The sequence below is a fragment of the Colletes latitarsis genome, chromosome 2, assembly GCF_051014445.1.
Source record: "Colletes latitarsis isolate SP2378_abdomen chromosome 2, iyColLati1, whole genome shotgun sequence".
NCBI lineage: Eukaryota > Metazoa > Arthropoda > Insecta > Hymenoptera > Colletidae > Colletes > Colletes latitarsis.
In genome coordinates, this window is record NC_135135.1 from 26,601,246 (window position 1) to 26,627,851 (window position 26,606).

Genomic DNA, 26,606 nt, shown 5'->3' on the forward strand with positions numbered 1-26,606 from the left:
CCGTTGTCTTCCCACTCCATCGTCCATCAGACCTGAGTAATTGTAAAAGAAAATTAGTATCAAGTTTATTAAAGCGAGTTGATACAATTTAATTCGGGTATAATAAGGTATATACGATGATATTTATATTTTTAATTTTTTAATATAAAGTGCTACAATATTCGACTAATTGCTAATTTCTATTATTGAAGCATACATGGCTGTATCCGGCATTATTATGCATATAACAACAACAAATTATGAGTGGAATAACAGTGCCACAATTTTATCTTGGACCACATTGCACCTAAGTATCCTAGCAGGTTTCGAAATATCGCAATACTATTGTTTCGAGTATGTCCAAATAAAAGGTCGCAGTTGCACTGAATTTGATCGAACGTAAATTTGGTCGATTCGAACTCAATACAATATTTTCCAATTAACGTGACCCACGGTCAATATTCCATCCATAAAATCCATCTTTCAAACAATTCGTACATAGAAGAATATAAATACTGTGCCTTCGCATGTATGCAGCCCAATCGACGCACACAGCGTCGTTGATTCATTTATTACTTTCTAGCGTTATAATGACGTACTAGTAATTTCTTTTCTACTCCCCATTCTCGTTTTAAAAGGGAGAAATTATTGAAACTTTTCGAGGAGTAACGTTACGACTAGATTTCGTCGACACACATTTTTATTCGTTGCTAAACTTCGAAAACCAACGTGCACGCGTGTTACATACGTAATCGACTCCAACGCTACAACTTGATCGCTTTGTATACTCATGGCCGAGCTGCCAATCATTTAATTATTTATAATAAAGCGACGATAAAAAATTAAATTAATTGGTAGTCCATCGCAACGGCGCAGAAAAAAAACACCCCAAGTACAACAACAGCCGTATATAACCAACAGCAAACCCCGAAAAGTTTCACTTAAAACTCCGCAGTCACAACTATTCTGTACATTTACGTTCAACGTAAAATGTTGTATAAATTAAAAATAATACTTTCTCTTTAAACTTATTCGTTTCGTAATATTACTTTATCGACATATTAACAAAACAAAATACAGACGTCAACGCGCGAATATTTTCAATCGATATAACATACATATGCAAGATCTTCGGGGCGAAACAATGAGTAATACATGTCGAGATTGTTCGTATCAATGTAATTTTCGTACCCTTGGTATATTTACACGAATAAAAAAAAATTCCTATAAACTGAAACGTACACTAAGCTGCAACGCTCAATTCGCGTATTAATATAAATATAAATATCGGCCATCTCAAAATAAAATAAAACCACGGAATCTCGATGAAACATCAAACGAGAATCGAATATACACGTATTTACATGGATTACTCATTGCGAATGTGTATGTACATAATCAAGAGGATAGAAAAATTCTAAAAATCAGGGGAACGGGAAATTTAAGAAAAGAAAAGGCCCAGAGTCAACGTGTTTAAAATTACCAATGGAAAATATTGAATTCGTTTAACTCACATATAACATAAGTCGCCGTCAGGAAAATATTTGCGCGTGCAGTAATTCTATAAATGAATCGGTAATGGAGAAACTCTTCGAATTGTGTTGACCCCTGTAACAGTGTATGTAGAGCAAGACAAAGGAATATAACAAATTTTAATGCGAATAAATAAATAAAATGTGTGTTCTACACAATGTTACGAAGAGTAATTTTAAATAGCGAAAGAATCGTCAAGCAACTGTTTCAGTTCTTTGAGATGCTGCATTTTGCTTCCTGTCGCTGGCGACGCTGCTGTAGGGCGACCAACGTACCTGAAACAGAAAACGCCAATCTAATGATCGAAATAAACTCTATCGCAAACATTATAATCCTTCTGAGATTACACGGTATCATCTACGTCTACTGGAATAGAATACAATCGTCAACTGTGTCCCGATTAAATGCTGTAATCAACGTTACCTCACTGTTCTCTGTGTGGGTTTATCAGATTCTACTGATTGCGGGTCGGATGGAGTTGTCGTCGTTGGTTTAGACGATGAAAACCAACCACTTAACCACCCTCCGTCACTCTTGCATGACGTACTTCCGCCGCTGTAACATGGCCCAATCTTTTTTACTTTGCTTAACAAGAAATCGCGTGAGAAGCATTAATACATCTCGTGCTGACAGGCATTGCATATTTGTGAATAACGTAATGTGTACCAAGATTCAATAACCTGCGTTACGAACGCGATTGTGACGCGAGTAAAAAAATGTGGGCCATGTGAACAGCTAAAGGTATCAAAAACGAATTATGGCAATGGAATAAGGTAATTCCGTACCTTATGTGACGAGAAAATATATATAGAGTGTTCGACCACCCCTGGGGGAAATTTTAATGGGAGATTCTAGAGGCCAAAATAAGACGAAAATCAAGAATAGCAATTTGTTGATGGAGGCTTCGTTAAAAAGTTATTAACGTTTAAAGTTCACGCTATCGCGCTATGGTGCGCGCGCAGCTGTCCGTAGATTGCCGTTCTACAGGCGGAACTTTAAACGTTAATAACTTTTTAACGATGCCTTCATCAACAAATTGATATTCTTGATTTTCGTCTTATTTTGGCCTCTAGAATCCTCCATTAAAATTTTTCCCAGGGGTGTATACACATACATTTTTTTGTGCTACACCCATTAACTGATCGCAAAGAATGAATCGATCAAACAAAGATACGAGCAATGTACAAGAAAACGTATGCCACATTGCACAAAATGAAATTTCATACAAATACAGTGATTCTAGACTACTGGATTTGCAGTAACACAATCTTAAATCGGGTTACTATGAACATCAATCTCCTACATGACAAATAAAACTATGTTTTTTAAATTGTGCTACTGTAGGTAGTACTTACGTTACGGCGCGTGTTCCGTTGAGGGCTGTGTGGAATCTAGGCTGAACATACGACCACGCACCCTGGTTTTTATGTTCTTCCTGCGACCATACGAGGTCCGCATTGGGGTACTTTGCAGCTTCCTTCTTAACCAAATCGTACGGGAAAGGTGTGATCTGCAGAGAATAGAGTTGTACAACGAATTAATAAAATTGACGAACAGAACAAACTTAGAAGGAACCAAACGATTACTAGTAGCATGACTTTATTATTTACCTGTTCAACTCTCGCAATAGCGACTTTGTCATCTAGTTGCTTCTCCGTGCGCGCCTTCTTCAAATCGTAGAAGACTTTTCCAGAGCAGAACACTACCCTCTTAACGTTATTGGGATTTTGAGCAGCCTTGCCTTCTTCCGGTATCACTCTAAGGAACTCCGTATCCTCCTTCATCAAGTCGAAACTGGACTTGGCTTCCGGGTGACGGAGCAACGACTTCGGTGTCATCAAAATCAAAGGTTTCCTGAACGGTAGCGCAATCTGTCTCCTCAGAATGTGGAAGTAATTCGCGGGCGTGCTGCAATTAGCTACGATCCAGTTGATGTCGTGCAACTGGCGTACAGCGAACTCTTCGCTTTCCGGGGGGAAATAGTCAGGGTCATCCGAGGACATTTGGAGGAAACGTTCCAGTCGAGCACTCGAATGTTCCGGACCCTATATTTATCACCTTATTCATATACAGTGGCTCGTGGAAATGTTCAAAAGCATTGTGGTCTATATGAAATTAACTCACCATCCCTTCAAGCCCGTGAGGCTGCAACATGACAAGACCTGATTGGCGAACCCATTTAGCTTGACCGCTACTGATAAACTGATCGATTATACATTGTGCCGTGTTGTTGAAATCGCCAAACTGAGCCTCCCAGCACACCAACGCGTTGGGATTCGTCATGGAATAACCTAATTCGAATCCTGAAAGTTCGGAAAGACCATTCGTCTTAGTTTCATTCACTAAGATATACTCATCGAACAAGCACGTGGAACTTCATCCTCTCACCGAGTACGCCAAATTCCGACAAAGAGCTATTGCACACAGTATACGGAGCTTGGTCTGGATAGAGGTTGCACAATGGCTTGTAAGTAGCCTTATCCACAGTTTGATGATGAAGCACGTGATGCCTGTGTGAGAACGTTCCTCTCTCCACATCCTGACCCGACAATCTAACGTGAATGCCCTCTTTGAGAAGAGAACCGAAAACCATAGCTTCGCCAAGAGCCCAATCAACTGTTCGAGCCTCGATCATTTCCATACGAGATTTCAGGATACGTTCGATACCTATAAAATGTTTAGATTAATGCGTCCTAAAAAAGTGATTATATAAAAACAAAAACAACGTTTACCTTTGTGAACAACAAACTCAGCGGCATTAGGAGGCAGTGACGAGAATTTCTTTCCAATATGTACAAGTGTATCTTCTTTGATGCCGGTAGGAGACACTTTCAACGGGTCTTTGCCCTCGAAGAAACCAGACCACGGGGAATCCAACCAGTCCTTATACTTAATGTGCGTCTCTTGCTTAGCATTGGTGTATGCTTCTTCGCAGATCTTTTCGTACTTATCTTTCACGTCCTGCGAAATAAATTCGACGTATTTGTACACGCGTAATTGTTTAAATTTTTTTACTTCAATACCTTCACTTCTTCGGAAGTTACAACGCCGTCGGTGATGAGGGAGTTGGCATATTTATCCAAAGCTGGTGGAGTTTTCTTGATTTTACGGTACATTAAAGGTTGCGTGAACATCGGTTCGTCGATTTCATTGTGGCCATTCCGCCTGTAGGATACGATATCGATAACAACATCCTTATGGAAAGTTGCTCTCCATTCCGCAGCCACTTTGCAAACGTGCATCACCGCTTCCGGATCGTCGGAATTGACATGGAAAATGGGCGCGTTGACTACTCTCGCAACGTCTGTTAAAACGTTAGTAGGATACGGTGAACATTTGAATAGAAAATTATCGATTTTTACCAGAGCTGAGCATTAATCGACTGATTCAATTGGTCTCCACGTTGGAGATTAACTCACCGGTACAATACGGAGAAGATCGTGAATGTCTGGGATCGGTGGTAAATCCAATTTGGTTGTTCACAACAATGTGAACAGTGCCGTGTGTCGTATAGTCGGGCAAGTCGGACAAGTGCATAGTTTCAAAGACAATACCTTGCCCGCAGAACGCGGCGTCACCGTGCAAAAGAATGGACATGACCTGTTTTGCGCAAATTCAGTCATAAGGGTTTCCAAAAAGTGTTTTTTTATTCCGAGTATAAAAATATTTAAAGTACACCAGTCCTAGAACTTACTGTTTCTGAGATGTAAAGTACACTGTGTATTTTACGTACCTTCTTTCCTTCGCCATCGCCTCGATAGAATTGTTCGGCGCGAGTCTTTCCCTGTACCACCGGATCAACAGCCTCCAAATGAGACGGATTCGCAACAACGGCCAAACGAATGTTCTTATTCGTTACACGGTTGAGACGTTCGATGTAAGTTCCCAGGTGATATTTGACATCACCAGAACCCTAACGTATCAGAGAATTACAATTGTACGAAATACATCGAGTAATAAAATTCATATGAAATTTGTCGCGTGCTTACATCGTCAGCTGCTTCGAGACCAGCGAACTGCGTGAATATTTGACTCAAAGGTTTACGACAAACGTTGGCGAGAACATTCAAACGACCGCGATGAGGCATTCCCATAACGATGGATTCGACGCCTAATTCGGTAGACTTATCAATTACTTGCTTCATGGCGGGGATCAGAATTTCGCAGCCTTCCAATCCGAATCTCTTCTCGGACGACCACTTGCGCGCAAGGAACGCCTCGAATCTGAAAACGATAATGCAAAGATTAACAAAATGACGCTCGCTGTTCCGCAGAGGTGTACCAATTTCAATGTTGCTTATTTAGATACCCGGTGGCTCGAGTTAATCTAGCCAGAATGAGTCTCCTCTCGTCGTTCGTCATTTCCATGATACCGGGGGTCTCCATTTTCTGACGAATCCAATTACACTGTTCCAGGGAATTGATAAACATGAATTCCACGCCGATGTGGCCACAGTAAGTGGCCTCCAATCGTTTCAAAATTTCACGAAGCGGCAACGACTTTTCTTTGCCGCCGATAAATGTGGTGGACGGCAATTTGAAAATACGATCCATGTCCGAATCCTCTGTAGAAATTTAATATTGAAATACATGCACGTTTTTAAGCGAAACGAGCACGAATTTAAATGCCATGGCTTCGGAACCATCGAAATTGTAACGCTTATTAGAGAAATATTTGCTTTTTAAACAGTTTTAGAAAGTGTATTTTTATAAAAGCTATGGCATTTATTAACTGTATTACTTCTATAGTCGATGATATGAAATATGACAAATTTTACTTGTTATATAAAATACATTGTATACAACACACATTATTGTTCTTTTGCCGTTTTGTATACATTTCATTTCGGATGACCGATACTGAAAATGTGAGCCGTGTGAAACGAAAAATTAAAGAAACGAATTTTCGATAAAGTATAGAATTACACAGATTGATTTGTACACGATTAAAGTTTTGTAAAATGTAAGAATCGAAATTAATATAATTTCTATATTTATCTCGTATAAGTAAGCAAATCATTTTATTTAATAATGCCGTATGCGTACGTGTGCTAAATATTTGGCAAATGATATATACATGCGCAAAATATTGTCGACAATTGTCAAAATATATGTAACAAACCTTCTCCATAATACTTGTATATAGTAGAAATAAATGGAAAACTAAGAAAACAATTTCGATAAAACGTAAAGCTGTAAATCCAAATAAAGCATTGTTAGTAAAAACAATCACTAACAGAACTGCACTAGTAATAAAGAAATCTAATAGATACAAAGAATGGGACTTTCATATTCTCAATCACACATTACACAAAATATAGTAGAAAAAAGTATAAATGTAAAAAGATTGTGTTAGAAAAATATAAATGATAAAAAATGCATTTACTAAATAAATAGGAAGCTAAAGAGGAAGTAATAAATCAATAGTTAAAATATAATTTATCATACTTTACTAAAGTATAATGTAATTATAATCATATTATTGTATACAGGGTGTTCGGTCAACCCTGGGAAAAAATTTAATGGGGGATTCTAGAGGCCAAAATAAGACAAAAATCAAGAATACCAATTTGTTGATAAAGGCTTCGTTAAAAAGTTATTAACATTTAAAGTTTACACTATCACGCTATGGTGCGCGCGCAGCTGTTCGCAGATTGCCGTTCTACAGGCGGAACTTTAAACATTAATATCTTTTTAACGGAGCCTCCATCAACAAATTGGTATTATTGATTTTCGTCTTATTTTGTCATGTAGAATCTCCCATTAAAATTTTTCCTATGTGTGACCGAGCACTCTGTATAAATTGTCATGATCACGATGTTGTTCATTCGTTATACCTCCTCAAATTCTTCCAAATGAAATGCTTAGAAGTTATTCCTGGCACAAATATATTTACAGCAAAATATAGCAATCTTCAAATCGATATTTATGCGAAGGACCCAAGCACCTTTACAGTTTGTCTACGATATCAATTTTTCTGTAATCCCATAATGAACCAGCGCCTCCCAAAGATACTAATAACTCACAGAGCTTTAAACAGAACTTCCTTTTTGGGTTGTGATTTTTTTACATACTTTTCATAAGTGCAGCTACTCGGTATTGAAGTTCCTGCGAGTAAGTAGTACGTGCTCTGTTTCCTGTGGACATTATACTTAAACTGAATAATTAAATTAACGAATGGGTATGAGAGTTCTTCATTCACATACTATAACAAAACTTTCTGTCCTTAAACATAATTAAATAATCATATTAATATAATTTTAATTCATATTTTCAACGATTTTAAGTAATTATTTAGTACAACGCTATAAAAAAATTTGGAATTACATTTTCGCTGCATTTAATAAAATGCTATATTTTGTGTCCAGGAAGGAAATATAATGATGGCATATGAATGATAATAATAAAAGTAACAATAGTAAATATAATATTGCAATGAAGAAAATAATTGATAAACAATGCTTTACACAATTGTCAAAACAAGTTTATGAAAGAAACAAACAAGACAAATGCAGCTTGTTCTAAGCAGTCTAATTCGTTAAAATCTTCTTTAGAAAAATCAAGGTATATGATTTGAAATGCATCGCATAGTATCTTTAGTCCTTTAATTTATGTAGAGACACGTTCATATGGGCTTACCAAATGAATAATGACTATAGAGCAACTCTTGTGGATGTCTATCATCAAGATCAGCGCTGCTGATGCCGAGTGGGTCCAATTTAGCGATATGATGGCCACGGATCTGTCAATTTAACGCCACATTCATACGAACTAAGTAGTTTTTAATTTGTTAAATTTAACAACTCGTTACATATATTCAGATAAATTACTGTGATTGATGTTTTGTTTAATATATTCACTGCAACCATTTCTTTCTCTTGGATTCTCATACCAAGCAGTAGAAGGAAAATAAAAATCGTGAACGTTTTAATTACACTCCATAAAGTTCAATAAAAGTAGTAACGAAATTACAAGAAGATTCAAATGGAACTGAATACAATATAGAACATATATGTCCCCTAACTGCAGTGAATTTATTGAACATTCGTTAATGACATGTAAGTATTAACAAAAAAGAAAAAGAAGTACATTTAAAAACATCTCATCATATATTAATTACAAGTAAACACTGTAATAATAAACATTTGTTAATAGTATTATTTTAAAGCATGTTGATGTTATGCATCTTCATTATTCAACCTGTTATATGACTGAGTTTTGAAATCTTTGTCTGATTACACTGTTTAAGAAATAAATATCTTTTTTATTGTATCTTTAAAATTCATTTATCCAATGGGATAAATCCAATCCAGTAAGTCTAAGTGATAAAACACTTCTACTTCAGGATTCATGTTTTGGGACACAAAATCCTACAAGGATCACTTGGTAGATAGTAAACCAAAATTCGCGTCGATGTTATTTGCTTCTTCAAAATTTATTAAAGAAATAAATACAATTGAAATAATTCGAAAACAACTTGTGATAGAAATCATCAAATGTAACAACCACAACATCAATGGTAAACTGTTTTACAAACAAACATTCCATACAATGAGTTGCGAATATGGAAAGATAAAGTTAAAAGTAACATCGTTAACAAGCATGCAAAGCGAGAATTTACAAATACTTTTTCTTACCTTAGACATACTTATGTACGCGTGTTATTTGAAAATAAACACTAACACTAACTACAGAATAGCAACAACAAAACACGTCATTTGCAAATATCTTTCAGTACATATTACCATAACATTAATGTAAACCAATTACCATCCCAATTTTTTTTTTAACATAAACATTTTCAGTATCAGTGAAAACCTGCCATGGAACAACAGCCACATAACACCTTCTCAATATCTATGAAATTGGAACAATACTATCGTTGTTCTACTACTATAATTTTACCAATTCTGTACACAAAAGAACTGACATATGAAAAATGATACTTCAATTATTTAAATCAGATTCCAACTAATGTGGAGCAAAGTTATTTTCATTAAATAAAAAAATTACTTTTCTTAAATAACGTGATATATCGCCATTAAAATTTTAAAGACAAGAAAATACGAAATTTGCTTATTATATGGTACATAGAATATCGGATCAGAGGAAGAAAATAGCGAAAATAGTTAAGAAGGAGTTAATGTGTTTTGATAGAGACCATGATTTTGATATATATGAGGTGAAGTATGATATACATATATATTGGGTGAAGGTGTCTTAAGAGATTTAATAATTTGGAAGTATCAACATTTGTCTCAGCTGTGAGAAAAATCATAAAAACAAATACGAATTATCACTTGTTTCAGCGACACACATTATGGCTTTATACACCTTTACCTTATAAATACATGAAAACTGGCTAAAGTAATAATTTATGGAATTGTTTTGGGAAAGAGCCTTACCAAGCATATATTGCCGTAGAACCTGTTCTGGAGACCCCTTGCGGGCTGCATAATGTGTATGTATCATTTCTGTTTGCATGATACCCAGTGGGTCCAAATCGGCAACTAAGTGACCTCGGGCCTATATGTTCAATGAATAATCCCAAGAAGACCCCAATGTATATCATTTTCTACTTATTAAATCTTACTACATATTACTATATTATAAAGATATGACACTGTTATCGAAAATGCAATCAACAATTATTTTATTCACAATCTCTGATTTTCACTGCAGCACATTCAAGTTTTAGTTTCTAAATCTACGAAAGGGCGAGTGTTAAATTCGAGGCAATATCAATTGTATGTTCTACTTCACGGAATATCAAAATATTAGTTACTCTCCCCCCCTCTATGTAAAAAATTTACATGTGCCGCTTGAAAGTATTTCAATTTAATTTTAGACACCCCATTACGTTTTCATATCCACAATTCTTGTCGATTATACTAGCTCTTTGGTTGTCCCACTGATCGTAAAGAGAACGTACGCCTGGAGAATTAATTAATAACTAGAGGTGTGCGTGAATCCGAAAAAATCGGGGTACCAGAAAGAATTGGAATTTCCAAGAGTCGGGAACAGGTCGCCTGAAGCAATAAAAACAGTAAATTCTGTTTAATGGCGTTTAGTTGTGTAATTAAAATTTTGAATAATGTCGGGAATCTGGACTCTCTCGGAAATCCTGATTTTTTGGGGAATCCCGGGTTTCACGCACTTCTAATAATAATCGTATTACAAACGTTGAGATTTTAACACTAATATTGAGGGGTACTTAATTGAAAAACATGCTTGAAGTGTAAGATGCAGTAACAGCTAATTTTATAATAAGGAAACGAGGCTATTATGTAATACTTAGACATGATTTTTGACTCCCAATTCATGCTTGATATACATGTACATATGTTTTCTTATGTACTGATAGGACGAGGTGAAAAATTAATGATACATGACATGATGCACATGATAGCCCCTAATAAAATAGTTTCTTCGTCAATTTCTCGCGTCCCAAATTTTGCAACTTGTAATTCCTTTAGCTAGAAGACAAGTATTTATACAATGACTTTAAAAATTAAAATATGAATTATGCCGTAAATATAATTATATTAATAATAGCAAAAGTTAGTCGCAGAAATTGAAAAGAAACTCATATCACATGCATTATGATAATAAACACATTCCCCCCCTCAACCTAAAACATATATCTATATGTTTCTGTAATTCATGCTTTAGTGTTTTTAATATATTAATATTAGATGGTAGTTTCGAAAGAAAAATTACCAATTTGTTTGAGAAGCAGTTTTCAATAAAAATATTTAAAATTAATATTTAGCAATTATTTTATTCGATAATATACAACTTGAGCCAATCCGATAGGGGAAATAACAATTCCTTATAGTCAATAAAAGCAGTACGGAAATAAGTCCTTGATTGTTATTACGGCCATAAAAAATTATTACTCTTTTTACGACATTGGCTTAAGAAATATTGTTATTTTATTACCAAAAAAAAATTTTGCTGTAAGTGTTGATATTAGATAAAGCGATAATTTTACATTTTACATAAGAAGAAATCAACATATCAAAAATTAAATATAGAATGTTACCTATATGTCTGATAAGCATATTTAAAAATGTACTCTTCGGAATGCCAAGAATGGCCAAAAAGAAAGTAAAAATGTTTCGTAGAAACGTAAACATAATTGTCATTTTGGAAATATTATGCGAAATGTATATATACCTGGTAAGATCGAATAATAGCTTGAACAGCCAGATGGTCATCGATTATTTTCTCATTAACAGGTATCTGGCTCAATTGAGATCCACCACTACCGAGCGGTAACAGTGCTCCCAATGGTATTTGGTTATGACTTGGAGCGAGGGAAGGTGGAGCCTGATATGCAAGACCTGGTCCAGCTCCAGCGGTGCTGCTACGAAAAAATGAATCCCACGACTATAAAAAATAAAAACGATTAAATTTATAGAACATTGATAGTCGTTATTTAAATAGTAATTGGTGAAGTTGCAATTTATTACTAACCACATGTACACTCTGGGGATCTTGTAACCATGCATTGTACATTTCTTCTACGTAAGAACTGGAACTGCCATTCAGGAAAGGTTCTGTTGCTACACGGCTGGTGTATTTCCTGACTGGTTCCGAAACCATCGCCTGTGTGGTCCTGGACAGGGGATGGTGCCGCACCAACCATGATGCAAACCTTTCTGGCCCGCACATGCGTGGCGCAAGCGGGGCCAATGTACTAAATACTGTCCTTGCCTTATACATTTTTACCTATATTAAAAGAAACTTATGTTAAATATAATTACAGAATAGTTATTTTGACTATGAAAAATAGATTCTATCGCAACGCGTTGAAACATAAGTACACAATGTACAATGGTTTTTCACCAACTGGATCTCTGAAATAGTGAGTGGGAGCAAATGTTTCTTATCTGTAAGATTAAGCTGTTCAAAGTTTTCTGCGTATTTCATTCATTCAAAAAGTAAATACTTATGATTTAAGAATGTTGATAAATCTGTCATTTTTATCAATTATTCTCGCAGATAACTCTAATTGAAAGCAACTGTTCTTATCTCTGCTTACAATGATGTATCATTATCCTATTGTGTCATTTAAATTTTAAATCTTCCGTTTTCAGTACAAAGATAAAGAAGTGCCAATCATTATCAAACATTATGCGACAGAAGAAGAACAACGTAATATTACAAATCCGTGCTCCTGTATTAATAAACTTTAATCGACCTATTTTTGAAATAATATTTTTAAATTTCCTTTTAATCTTAATAGTAGATTTGAATTGCACAATAACATGTAACATGCCAACTGTAAAACTCGATATACGACGATACTAATTAACCGCTGTACCAAGAATAAGTATTAAAAAATAACTTTTCAGAAAAGAATCAACCAAAATGAAGAAAATTTGTTGCATCCCTAGAAATTGAATATACAATATCAGTGAACTTTAATTTGCATCAATATGCCAAATAACGTGCTTCGATATCTTATATATTAAAATGTCAGATTTATTCGAGAGATTGGCATACAGCCAAAGTATGCCCTCTGACACTACAATATATATATAATGCAAAATGCGCATTAAAACGATTAAAATTCTTTTTCTAAAAGAAAATTAACGTACATCGAAATTATTATTAAAATAAAAAAGAAACCAACAGCATTTTCGATATCCAAGTATTTCCTTTGCAAATGAAATTACGCTTTGAAAGCTTCTTCGGTTCTCTGTACTTGTATCGTACAAAAAAAAATTTTTTTAAGTACATAACAGTATGGAAATATATGCACTTATATGAATGTCTGAGCAGGAATCGATATCAGTATTACCAGACGGCAGACCGGGTGTCACGAGGAAAATGCCCTTTCACTTGCACACTAATGCACAGCCTGTTGAATTTCAATGTGCAACGCACCGCAATGCAGTCTGGTTTGTACAGATAACCTTGTCTATCACATTTGTAACGAGCTCTTAATGTTAACCAGATAAGCTGCTAAGAAGGTCATAACAAATTAAGCAAATTCATAATAAACAATCGAACGTTATCGCATTATCGGATGAAATGCAGATAAAGTTCCGAAAGGCCCCAGCGGCCGATTGTTACTGTTACGAGATTTGGAGGGAAAAGTAGAGGGAGAGGGGGGGAGAAGGGGAAGGGGGAAGAACAGGCTCGAAATTGAAAATTTCAGCTTCGATTGATTAATACTATTTAAAACGTGTCTATCAACGAAATTTATAAGGAAAATATTTGCTATATACTGTTCTACCAGCCTAATTATGTGCAGTGTCGCGCTCGCTCCAGGCGGCAAGCAACCCTCCGTTCGACAACGAAATGAAAATAGCCGAACCTAACCTAACATCTCGGAAATTATCAGATACCCGAGACTGAAATTTTATATTCGTGATTCGTACCTCTGTACCTATTCCTCCTTCTAATTACATGCCGACTGACCACACGGTTTTCAGAATTGCAGGTTAAAGTGTGAATGTACTCGACGAAAGAAGAATTGCATATTATAATTCGAGATACGAAGAGAGAAAAATTTACTATGAATTTATAATGTACGTTCGCAATATGTGATACAATAAAAACTGAAAGTGGCGAAACAAAATTGTTGTTGCGATATATATAAATGTGATAACGAGTTACCAACGATTATGACATACGATATAAAAGTCAGCGTGGTATCGATCACACGTAACTTCTGAAAAGCAATGTTATATTAGGCGAAATAAAGCGTCGTGATTCAACATTAACAGATAGGCGTGCCGAGACACTGACCTAGTTATCACTAACCTTTCTCGTGTCAGACTGTTCATGAAATCGCGGTTAACCCTAAACTGTTAGGAATTCGACTAAAATCACAGACGTTATTTGGCTTCGTTGCGAGAAATAAATGCTGATTACAATAGATTAGAAGTTTCTAGAATAATTAAATAAGTATTGGGAGTAAAAAGCTGTCAACAAGACATTTATCTGTGTCCATGTGACATTTATCGCTTAAAAACGTGTACAGCTTTCGCGGTGACGTATATGTGTGTCCAGACGTAGATGAACGCGCAAACAAAGCTTTAAAAAAAGATTCGTTATAACGAAAGTCACGGAAAGGATAAGCAGGATTAGTTATATAGACTAAACACCTATAGCGATTACACAACTGCATTAATACATACATATATACATGCATGCACGTAAAATCTTATATACTTTTTATCGTATTCGGATAGTACGATATTTTGTTAAGTCACTTTCGAAATTCTGAGAATTTATTCCAAGAAAGATAGAAAATCTCGCTAGCTCTTTGTCAGTCGGTTATTCAAAAAATAAATGAAAATAAATAAATGGAAAGGTAACCGCGTTGCCGAGTCAGGTGACTATTTCTGTCTGTGCAATAATTTTACGTAATCGAAGAAAGATTTCACTCGAAGAAAATAATGCTCGTCAATGAAGTTTTTTTTCTCTGCCGCGACGAATAGCCGTCGACATAAATCGTAGTCATCGCCTCATTAACATAACGAATTAAGAATCAAACACGAGGTAGGTAGAAATTTACGTACCTGATGTTAACGCAACCAACGGTGACAGGCCAACCACCATTCGCAACTCACAAGTAGACCGAACTTCGCCTTCTTAAAATATATCCGAGAAACAGACAGCAGCGCACCTGGCGGCCAAATATCGCGAACCAGTGTCACAATAATCTGATTTAAAAATTTACCGGGCGTTCGTATTCTATTCTAGACCCTTCTCTTTGCTAATTATTTCAAAGCTGTTCTTAAATTCGTTACCAATTCACGGATATTCATAGCCCGATTCACGACTACGAATCTATTTTAATCTCGATTTATAACCGTACTTTATCGTCAATCTATTCAAAAATGTTTCACCTTCCGGTGCAATTGCTATCAAATGCTTCACAGTTAAATTAAAAATTGTCGAGTACGTTTCAGAAACCTTATGTCTTTTCGCCAGAAGTAAGATTAGATTTGTAAACTAAATCGAGTGCATTTTTATAATTGCGCCAATCATGGTTACGAACGGGTTTCACGTCCCTTTGACTCGAGACCCTCTACTTCAAATTAGTTCCAACGACTAAAATAAATCAAAATCTATAGTTCTATACCGCATTCGACTAGAAGAGATATACAAAGCCGCGTGACTGCGTCAGAACTGAAATGCCACACTGTGCCTTGAATAGACACAAAACATTACGAATTATACTCTTCGTGTATGAAAATAACCTGTATTCAAAGATTAAATAAAAGCTCATGGTTTAACCCACTCTTAAAGACCCACAGGATTTTGTCCAATTCGGCAATTTAAACATTTTCGTTTTGAAGCTATGCAGATTTGTTGGGAATCTTAAAATGGGAGCTTCGAATCGAAATTTCTACTATTTCCGTCCTTTCTTCTAATTACTTGGTATAAACAGGTTCTTCTATAGAGAACACACTATTAATCAAATAACGACTTTAATTAGAATAGTTTACATAAAATACTTATGCGTAAAATGGCCGGCTACGAATTTTTTATCGTCCTTCCACGAGAAGAAGGCACAGCGTATTTGCATCCCCACTCTTGCTGCAGCCCGCTGATTGGCTGTCACCGATCTTCGTCATCGATTTCGACCAATGCCTGTGAGTCAGTGGATTGCAACAGGAGTGGGGATGTAAACACGCTGTGCCTTCTTCCAGTGGAAAGACGATAACTAGGGGTTAAAAACACTGTATAGTATCGATTCCGATTACTAAACAGTTATAAGAATAAAAATGATAATGAAAACCCTTTCCAACCCTTGATAATGACTACTGCAAATGACTGCTGTATTCATTGTAGACCTAATACCTAATACCTAATACCTAATGTCCACCCATATCAAATGCAGAATACTTTTCGAATCATTTTCTTTGAATCTAAGATGACACTATTATTTATACAACCCTATTTTAATGGTATTATAAAGATAACTGAGACTCAAGTTTCCTAAATTACATTGAAACGGTGATTCTCAAATGTCGATATAAAGCTAAACCAATTGTACAGAATTTGTGGCAATAGCCAAAGTTCTGTTCGAACGATTCTTCTTTGAACGAATGAAGAACGGGTCGAAAACAAAAGATTTGTGTACAAAATGTAATCGATTAGCAATAAAAGTTTAACCTGCGAATTCTGGCTTCGCGAACTTTTGTAGATTTTGTTTATTTTTCTATCGTTACAAATTTCTTTTACTCGTTGGAATATTGTCAATTTGTTTTATTATCCGTATTTATGACGATCTATTTGATAGTTGAACCATAAAGTTTACGTGGTAAAAAGAAAAAAAAATATTATGGATGTTAGGACAAAAAAATGCATTATTGGTAATTATATTTCTTTTTAATGCTATACTATTATTTCGCTGGAAAAATATTTAGAATATGTATTTTAAACATAAGTTTATAAGTTGTATTTTGAAAGTGTAAACAGATGTTTATCCATGATCGAGGTTGCTTTAATTCCTAATAAATTTAACGCTGTATCTATTTTCATTTGTTCAGATTCAAAATGTGTAAAGCAATGGTTAGATTATACAAACATAAGATGTAATTCCTTAAAGTCTCATATGAATTATATGAAAATGATCTGTCACGACAATCAACCAGAAATTCTAGAGACTAGAAGTAGCTTGAATAGTACGAACTGTCATAGTCCTAAAAGTGATGCTTCTTGTCCAGTTGACGATATAATATCCAAACAGATGAATTACAATAATTCTTTGGAAGAGTTATGCGATATCAAATACACGTCTACAAATGACAATGGTATAAAGAATTATCTGGCAATATCTCATTTCATTAGTTTAATGAAGTTCTTAAATAAGATATTTAATGATATTGTTTGTTCAAGGCACTACAGCAAAATGTGATTTGCATCAGTCTCCGAAATTGAAGAGCATGCTACCAAAAGTTAACGTGCAACGTAAAGAAGGAGAGAAAATTGAAAACACACAGGAAAAGCTACAAGTTGAATTGACTGCAATTTCTCCTAGAACCTATAGACTACCGCAAAGTTTGCATATTCAATCGAGATCATTATCGCCAGTTCATAAAGAAAACATGATAGTATGTATTTATGCGTTAAATATATTCCATGGAAACATTCTTTATAATTGTATGCATAAAATGTTCTCAACAGTACGAAGAACAAAATGACGACTGGCAATATCCGTACAAAAATCGTTTATCAGAATATTCTAACGAAGTAACACAGGTTGTGGAGAATTCAAAATCTATTGAACGATTAATTTCGGACAATCAGAACGAATACTTGCTTCAAAAGCTACCTTTCGCAAACAGTGGTGTTAAACCGGAAACTAACGGTAGCGTAAAAACTGCGCCTACAGGTAAAAGTAAAAACCGTCTAAAGAGTGAGAAGAAGGGAAAAACAATTTCTTCTGTTATATTGAGCAAGAAAGGTTCCTCGTGTAAATTAGACGATGCTGTTGCATTGAAATTTAAAAAACGACGAAGAAAATTGCATGGTATTAGTTCAAAAAGTACTGTGACTACTAAAGATACAATTTTCGTAGGAAGAAAGGATACCAGAAAGCGAAAACAGAAAGGTATAAACTAGAATTATCCGTTTAAAAAATGTATATTAATTTTTATTTATCTTTTCAGGCAGTGTTAGTAGTCGTAATGGACCAAAATCTCGTCAGTCTTCCAACGAAGTAGTTGAAATTTATCATAACACGGCAGCAAAAAGTGGTAGTATTTCTATCATTCCCGGTAAACATTCTAAATTTGATTCCCACGCGAACTATAATAGTAGATTAGCCGCGAACAAACAGCAAACCGTGCATGTAAAACCAAAATGTGAAAATAACAACGATCAACCTAATAGTAACGTCGATGAAAATAGCGTACAAGATAGTCCAGGCAAACAGTATCAGTCTAAACATAAAGCAGAGTAAGTTGTAAGGAGATTGACTGAAAGGATATTAATTTTAAGTATGATGGATATATCTAATCCTAGGGGGAAGAATATAAATACACGTATTCAAAATTGTAATATGGAGATTACATCTGCTCCCACGTACACAATGGAGAAATGCGATTCGCAACAGTGTCAACGTTCGATTATGCAAACATCATTTTGTGACCCAATGATTACTCATAGTTACGAAATGCCGACACTGGCGTCAAAGTTGAAAAGAGTAAATCGTTCGTACTTCAGTAGATTCAATTTCAGAAACATACCGTTTGTAGTGGGTACCTCTGTAACCCCAAGTCACAATTTAGGTTTAAATATTCAGCAAGTACGTTGCTTGATGTGAGACTGCGAAAAGTTCGCTACTGTAGCTTCTTTCTTTTCTATTCAAAAGGTATTAAGTATAATGAAAACAAGGCAACCTACAGTAAATGGAATGACTCCGCTTCTCATTCGTAAAGTTAGCAGAGGGATAAAACCTGTGTCTACTCTTATGGAACGAATAAGCAGTCAGTATAATAAATTGCCTGACATGAATTCTCAAATGATAAGCGCATTTGTGCAAGAAAATTCGTTCATGAACGGACCTGGCAATTTCTTTGAAAACGATAGTGTATCCCTGCATTACGAGAAGGAAAGATTAAGAAACTTAAATTTAAATTTAAAGTCAAGTATAAAACAATATCAAAATGTGCAAGAAACAATTGTAGACGAGACCATGTACGAAAATTCTCACAGAGGAAAGGTTCGCTTTGAAAAATAAAAATAGAGTCGAAAATATATTATTGAAAGTAGACATTCTTTGGAAATATAAACAATCTATTGCAGGATACTAGATCAGAGAATCAATTGAATAGACACGATGTACCAGGAATATCAAAGTCTGCGAGTAACGCCAAACTTTTAAAAATGTTTTCGTCCCAACAAGATGTAAAAACGCAAATGGAAATTCCGGGCATAGAGTCAAAAATTTATCAAGTACGTCAATGCAAATTAATAGAACCGTTTGAAATTCTAATGTAAGAAAATTACAGGGTAATGAATGTAACATGGTCATGAGTAACACTCGATCAATAGCCCATTCCGAGGGTTCAAAGGGAATACGAGAAGTTCTCATTAATCTTCACGATCAGTTTGAAGAACTGAACACGTGAGTTGCATCGATTAATATTAACATTCTAGACATTTTGGTAATTTAATTACTCTTTCGCCGATTATAGGAAATACGAAAAATTGCAAGGAAAAATTGAAAAGGGCACCGACAAAGAGTCCGAAGAAGAGATGAGGAACGTTGAGAAGGAATTAACTGCAAAAGAAGACGAAATAAATGCAGTTATTAATTTGTATAAAGAGGTAAAATGAACTTATATTTACGAATTATAATAATATACAGGGTGTTTGGCCAAACCGGGGAAAAATTTTAATGGGGGATTCTAGAGGCCAAAATAAGACGGAAATCAAGAATACCAATTTGTTGATGGAGGCTTCGTTAAATAGTTAATAACAATTAAATTCAAACATTTCAAATCGTTCTGGAAAAATTATTTTCGGTTGCGGGGGTCAATTACAATCATTTTTAGTCATTACATATACCCCTGAAATCCTGCGCATTTTCGAGAAAAAAATTCGAGAAGTTTTAGAAACTTCCCGCCAAAATTAAAAAATTTCGAATCGTTCTGGAAAAATTATTTTCGGTTGCGGGGGTCAATTACAATTATTTTTGGTCATTACACATACCCCCGAAATCTTGCGCATTTTCGAGAAAAAAATTCAGAACGGTCAGAACTTTAAACGTTAATAACTTTTTAACGAAGCCTCAGTCAAGAAATTGATATTCTTGATTTTCATCTTATTTTGACCTCTAGAATCTCCCATTAAAATTTTTCCCACGAACACCCTGTATAACGTCTATAATGATAATATTAATTTTAATTCCTTTTATTATTAGGTAATGGCATTGAAACAACAGATGAAGCTACTACAGGAAAAGAATAGTTATGTTTGTATATCAACTGAAGTTCCAATGGGATCAAACAAAGCCTATTCATCCATGCCCTTTACGTTAACTAAATCCAATGGAACTAGTATTCATAGAAGAGGAAATAGTATCATCACAAGAGAACCTACTTCTATTCGGCTAACTGGGCTTTTACGACAAATTCAAACGTTTCAGAAACAATTGAAATTGACTTCGTGATAAGAACACATCGTATTTACAAGGTAAGTTGAATCTACCTATAGGCAATGACAATTATTCAAACATTTTTCATATGTACATATATAGAAATAAAACGAATCTCAAATGGATAACAATTCAAGGCACTGCATCTGTTTTCTACATTAAAGTAACTCTACAAGGCAAAATAAGTGCAGGTCTGAAATTTGATAGAAGCTTATCATCAGAAATATACAGTAGAAGGCAAATAAAAATTTGTAGTACTTTCTCTTAAATGGGTAATTAAGTTCTTAGAATTCGTCGTTTATCGCTGTACATTATAATAATTAAGATTAAAAGGGGATTACTAGAACTTGATTTTCATATCTCGAAGAATTATCTTTGGATTATTATCTAGAATGAGTACAACGTTTCTAGCGGATCATATTCTTCTTTTATTCGATTCTGGGTGCTACTTCTTATAACGTATATATTGATTTGTATGCGTGTATGGTTTTATGTATTTATGTATGCAACTGCTTGTATCTATAGATACCATTGTATATGTATATACATAATCACACGTTCGTAAACGCCGAGGACAATTAACATTCTGCTAGACGTAATTTACTCCTCGATTTTTATCGCCAATTTTTTATGTGTCTATTTGTAATATACAGGGTGTTCAGCCACTCCTGGGAAAAATTTTAATGGTGGATTCTAGAGGCCAAGATAAGACGAAAATTAAGAATACCAATTTGTCGATGGAGACTTCGTTAAAAAGATATTAATGTTTAAAGTTCCGCCTGTAGAACGGCAATCTGCGAACAGCTGCGCGCGCACCATAAGCGTGATAGTGTGAACTTTAAACGTTAATAACTTTTTAACGAAGCCTCCATCGACAAATTGCTATTCTTGATTTTCGTCTTATTTTGGCCTCTAGAATCCCCCATTAAAATTTCTTCCAGGGTGACCGAACACCCTCTATATCGATCTTTATTTGTCATTCAGTGTGAACACTAATCGCTAAATATGCCGTGAAAAATTATAATCGAACCGTCTCGAATAGTTTACAGTTTCTCTCGTAAGTTACATTTTCCATGGACGCGAAAACGTTCGACTTGCGTCCGAAAATGTCTTCCCCCTCGAGCAATTGTACAGAATCACGCGTTTAACTTTTTTTATACGCGAGATGACGAACGTCTCATCTACACAACCTACAAAACGTATCTTAGATAACGTTAATATAAAATGTTATCTTATTTCTAAGACTTTACTTTTTCTCCTCGTGTCACTGTTCGTTCACGCAAAATCTATCGAAATTAAACGTTTCTGTGATACTAAATATAAAATAAGTTCTTTGCGTTTATTCATTGATACGAGTTGCTGCGGCAATTACTAGAAACCGCGGAGGAAAATGATACGTGAGAATCTCCATGTTATTTAATTTTCATTTTTATATTTGGATAACGTATTCCAAACGATTTGAATTACTCGAAGGTAGAAAATAAATTAAGGAAATCATGAAACCTTGGGTTCTCCGCTGTTTGGTTATTCTACGTCAACTCGTTTCTCCACGAAAGAATGCAGCACCGCTTAAATCTTAAGCTACTATATCCTTGCTTCGTCTTTTAAAAATATCTTGGATCCCAACGCAAAGAAACGGCCAAGAAATGTTCCATCGTGTCGAAAGAGAATCGTTTTCACGGGAAAAAAGAAAGGTAAAATCTTTCTCACACACACTCTGCCGTATCAACGCAAGCAGCATATATCTCATATCATATCACAGACTAAAAAATGCTTTGGTCTAAAAAATCGTTCGCTTTTCCGTTTGCTCCGCGCGCGTCGCCCCGAGCGGAATAATAATTTACAACAAATCTCGATCGTCCAAAGTTTCCCGAAGAAATAATATCTTTTCCGTGCGAAACGGGTTGGTATGAAATAAGAAAATTGAAGGTCGCCTACCATTTTTACTCGGTTGCAAGCAAACAAAAATTGAACCAAAATATGTAGCAAGGAATCGATGAAAATTTCTTCGTACGTATCGCGTCCTTCCACGAGAAGAAGGCACAGCGTGCTTACATCCCCACTCCTGTTGCAGTCTTCTGATTGGCTGTCACCGATCTTCGTTGACCAATGCTAGTGAGTCAGCGGACTGCAACAGGAGTGGGGATGTAAAACACTGTATCTTCTTCTCGCGGAAGAATGATACTTTTCCTTTATGTTTTTTTATAGTCGACACACGGATTCAAGCAACATTCGGAAAAATTTCGATCGAAATTTTTAACACTGATATTTCTTTACGCAATTGTATTTTAATCCTTGTTCCATATTGAAGTTCAAACTTTGTAGCTTCGCGGTGTCGTTAGAAGCCGTTAAGAAATGCGATCCTCCGTTTGGCGCCACTGTCGACGTTAGTCGAACTCGCGAAAGTATTTCTTTCGATTTGCTCGACACCGTTTATAAACTCAACCATAGCACCCTCGTTCGAGACTTTGCCCTCGTGGAGTTAAATTTTAAGGCTGCCGACGCTTACAAATTTTTACGAAGTCGCGGCCACGCCAACTTTCACTGCCTTAAAATTTTACTCGCGCGAACAGATCATTAAACGCAAAAATCAACGAGCTTTTAGTGAATATGTTTAATATGCTATAAGACTGTAACAGTTTATAGTACTCTACAATTACAACATGTGATATCTCTTACAAGGTACTTAGATTACAAATAACCCCACAGATTCGTTCTTTACTCTCAGTACTCAATCTGGTGATAATTTTCGTACGATAAAATGAACATACCGAATTTTAGTTTAAACGATACATACAGTCTAGACACCCATTTCTTCTATAACGAAAGTAACTAATAATTCTTACGTAAAACAAAGAAAGTACAAACATCTCAACAACCAGATTAGTAATCAGGAAACAGAAATAATGAGAAAAACTCTTTGCTCGTCTTCTCAGGTCAATTTCGAAAGAATCTTCTTCCTCGACGTTTCAACCTTTGTCATTAAAAAAACAACTTTCACATAATAGATTTACGTTCCATGTAAAACACAATATGCTTTTTATAGTCATACTAGTCATAATCTCTTCAAAAGTAAGTACAAATGTGTCTAGTTTCCAGATGAGAACTTAACAAGATGGAGGCCAAAACGTTCAGAAAGAAAATATGTTCGTAATTGGTCCGAAAAGTCAAATAGTTTTCCTTGGGACATTATCAATGATATTATAAAACAACGAAACATTTATTCAACTCTACTAAAATAATATAAGGTTAAGCAATAAAATTTTTCATAAAATTTTTAAAAAAAGATAATAAATGTACTTAGTATATTTGTCTTGATTATGAAAGCGACTTCATAATTAATTCATGTCTGTGACTGACGCTGTCACTGTTTTTTTCACGCGTGGTTCGCAAACTTTTTCGAATGTTCTTTTTACCTCTTGACTCGCGGGGAGAAACGCATACATACCCGCAGCGACTTCTGAACGATATTTTTCAGTTCTTTCTCTGTTTTCGTACTTCTTCAACATTTGGACAGACACAGAGGAATGCAATGAATGTAGAAAATACGGAAAGATCATAAGCCTATGGTACAATGTCACAATGTAAACATACAAACGCTGCAAAGTAGAAAGAATCAAACTTTCGAAATTTCGATTATAAAATCATAAAATATTCGATGGCGTTATTAAAAGTACGTATAAAATTTTCGATAGAACAAGTCATTAACGTTGCTTGCGTGTGTAGTAATAGTTTCTCTAATGAAATATTTTCTCATGCAAAGTTCTTGTTCGTACTAGTATCGTCCTTCCACGAAAAGAAGGCACAGCGTGTTTGCATCCCCACTCCTGTCGCAGTCCGCTGATTGGCTGTCACCGATCTTCGTCGCTGTTCTCGACCAATGCCAGTGAGTCAGCGGACTGCAACAGGAGTGGGGATGTGAACACGCTGTGCCTTCTTCTCGCGTAAGAATGGTAGGTAGACATTTGTAATGATTTGGTAGATATTATGGAATAAGCATCCTCCTGCTGTATTAAAATCGATGTCGAGTATTTTGAGGAAGTTTAAGTGCAAATCGGCGGATCATTTCGATACGCATAGCGCAGTAGCCACTGTCATTTTTCTATCTATTAGTGCTTAGAGTTCAAAGTGCTAGTCTGATAAGATTCGTATCCATTACTATCGTATAATATCCCTTTATGAAGTTATGTATAGTCGAACGAGTCCCTAAAACGATAGGATACTCGTCAGAGTAACATCGTTAATTGTGACGATCGATATCGTTCCTCGAGACACTTTATGCAGCGGTACTGCATTATGTTCGATAACTGGTTTCGTTAAAATTGTTGGGAAATTGCATACATGCTTAGTTTCACTGATATCGGTATACGATGCTTGGAATCAAAACTGATCATTTATTTCTTGATTCGTGAATGGAGGTAATAGAAATTATTATCGATACATAAACTGGGAGGAACGATATCGATACCATTTACCGCAGGTATCCTTTCCCTTTATATTTCAACAGTTTTTGATTTTTCAGTATCCTCAAATTATCATATATATTACGTTTCTTATTTCGATGCTGTTTTTTTTTTCTTCTAATTCTTTTGCTTGCCGTTCCTATTACACAACAGAATTATTTAACAAACTGTACGAATGTAATGCGATTTGTCGATTGTATAGCGACTACTGTGCACATTTTACGGTCTCATGATGCTCTGGGGTTTTGTCGTTGCCGCATGTGTAACTCTCAAGGCGCCAATTAGATACTGCGTCAAGCATTTTTAGCTACGAGAGCATCGATCAGTCTAAGTTTTGCTTTGGCCTGTTTATACGATTCGTAGACAGTGATGACTTGAGGACCACGATCCTCCCTCTGCATCCTGCGACCGGCTCGGGCTTCGAATTGCGCTTCTAACTCTTTCAAAGCTCGACGGAGGCGCTTTTTCTCTTCTCTGGTTAATTTCTGCTGAACCAACAATTCGTCCCTGAAATCGAATGAGATCGTTTAGAGAAAATAGGAAACAGGAGATAGGAAATAATTATGTCAAAGAAACTCACGGTGGAAGCGCATGGAGACTTTCGTTATTACTGCGACTTCCTTCGCTGCTGCTGTGCTGACTGTCACTGTCGGTTGGTAATTGGTCTAACGAATCTATACAATCCAAAATACCCCTATGCGACATATCTGGCTCGCTGGCTCTTCTTTCCGCATCAGACTGATTGCCAGGCACATTCGACGACGTGAAATCCATTGCCTCGTGCTCCAAGATAGTGGCTAATTCCGAAATACTATCTTTATTCTTGCTCACCCCTGCTCTAATAAGTAACCTTTTCAATGTTCTATATCTATCATATAAAGGACGCACGACGGTCCTATCTTCTTTGGAGACGGGTCTTCCGAAAATATTTTCAATGTGAAGCAAAGCTTTCTGCACGGCAGTTTTCTCATCTATCAGCTGCTCGTACGTGAGCTCTTCCATATTGTCGGGTCTGTTACATTTCAATCTCTTCTCGCTGAGCTTCTTCTCTATATCCTTTACCATTTCCTCCATCGACGTAGCTCTAGACTTCTCCGGGCTATTATTGTTATTCGTCGAGCTACCGCTGTCCGATCTTATTCTGTTATTCGCGTTGGCTAACAACGCGCTGACCGGATCTTCCTTCAGAAGCTTATGCTCCTTTCGCAGTTTGTTCAACTCCGAGCACAATCTTTTTATATCCCTGTTGCTCATTTTATCAGAGTGACTTGGACGATAACCAAAATTTTCCTCGAACTCGTCTTCGTATTTCTTAATCTTTTTCTTCAAACTGTTTATATGCTTCGTTAGATTTTTTAAGCCAAGTTCCGCGATTGTCGGTGTACTGGGTTGCACTTCGTTCTCAGAATAAAACCGTCTAGGCAACAGCAGAGAATTTCTCGGGGACAGCATGGCTTCGACTCGCGCGTCAGCATCTTCTCCCTATAAACGCATAGTCA

At 35.8% G+C, this 26,606-nt stretch overlaps 3 protein-coding genes across 16 annotated transcripts in view; 1 reads left to right on the forward strand and 2 right to left on the reverse strand.

Moving 5' to 3' along the window:
- Positions 1–122: 122 nt before the first annotated feature.
- Nc73ef (oxoglutarate dehydrogenase Nc73EF) lies at positions 123–15,175 on the reverse strand. Of its 5 annotated transcripts, none has more exons than XM_076783190.1 (16): positions 15,051–15,175; positions 11,992–12,246; positions 11,692–11,904; positions 8,152–8,254; positions 5,822–6,077; positions 5,502–5,736; positions 5,246–5,425; positions 4,932–5,112; positions 4,536–4,816; positions 4,245–4,473; positions 3,901–4,179; positions 3,637–3,815; positions 3,123–3,557; positions 2,868–3,022; positions 1,936–2,067; positions 123–1,787 (listed from the first exon to the last, which is right to left on the reverse strand). In XM_076783190.1, exons 2-16 carry the CDS (start codon positions 12,238–12,240, stop codon positions 1,688–1,690), a joined length of 3,207 nt encoding a protein of 1,068 aa, XP_076639305.1. In that variant the 5' UTR covers positions 12,241–12,246; positions 15,051–15,175; the 3' UTR covers positions 123–1,687. The 5 variants fall into 5 exon arrangements, with proteins under 5 accessions (XP_076639305.1, XP_076639304.1, XP_076639307.1 ...); XM_076783189.1 differs by lacking the exon at positions 8,152–8,254 and adding an exon at positions 9,918–10,038; XM_076783192.1 differs by lacking the exon at positions 1,936–2,067.
- Positions 15,176–16,400: 1,225 nt separating this feature from the next.
- The window catches only part of LOC143351556 (uncharacterized), a 263,840-nt gene continuing 253,634 nt past the window's right edge, over positions 16,401–26,606 (forward strand). The window contains exons 1-11 of one of the 4 annotated variants that reach the window (XM_076783204.1): positions 16,401–16,853; positions 17,031–17,294; positions 17,380–17,594; positions 17,668–18,094; positions 18,153–18,441; positions 18,508–18,790; positions 18,857–19,207; positions 19,291–19,440; positions 19,497–19,612; positions 19,683–19,815; positions 20,411–21,816. In XM_076783204.1, coding sequence (XP_076639319.1) covers positions 16,823–16,853; positions 17,031–17,294; positions 17,380–17,594; positions 17,668–18,094; positions 18,153–18,441; positions 18,508–18,790; positions 18,857–19,207; positions 19,291–19,440; positions 19,497–19,612; positions 19,683–19,815; positions 20,411–20,659 — 2,508 coding nt within the window. In that variant the 5' untranslated portion in view covers positions 16,401–16,822 and the 3' untranslated portion in view covers positions 20,660–21,816. The other 3 variants (XM_076783203.1, XM_076783202.1, XR_013081767.1) reach the window with 3 other exon arrangements.
- Positions 22,836–26,606, reverse strand: part of LOC143351555 (protein FAM13A) — a 37,047-nt gene continuing 33,276 nt past the window's right edge. For all 7 annotated transcript variants that reach the window (XM_076783197.1, XM_076783196.1, XM_076783199.1 and 4 more), the window contains 2 exons: positions 25,688–26,589; positions 22,836–25,614 (listed from right to left, as the gene is read on the reverse strand). In XM_076783197.1, the coding sequence (XP_076639312.1) occupies positions 25,401–25,614; positions 25,688–26,589 (1,116 nt within the window). In that variant the 3' untranslated portion in view covers positions 22,836–25,400. The remainder of the gene's footprint in view (positions 25,615–25,687; positions 26,590–26,606) is intronic.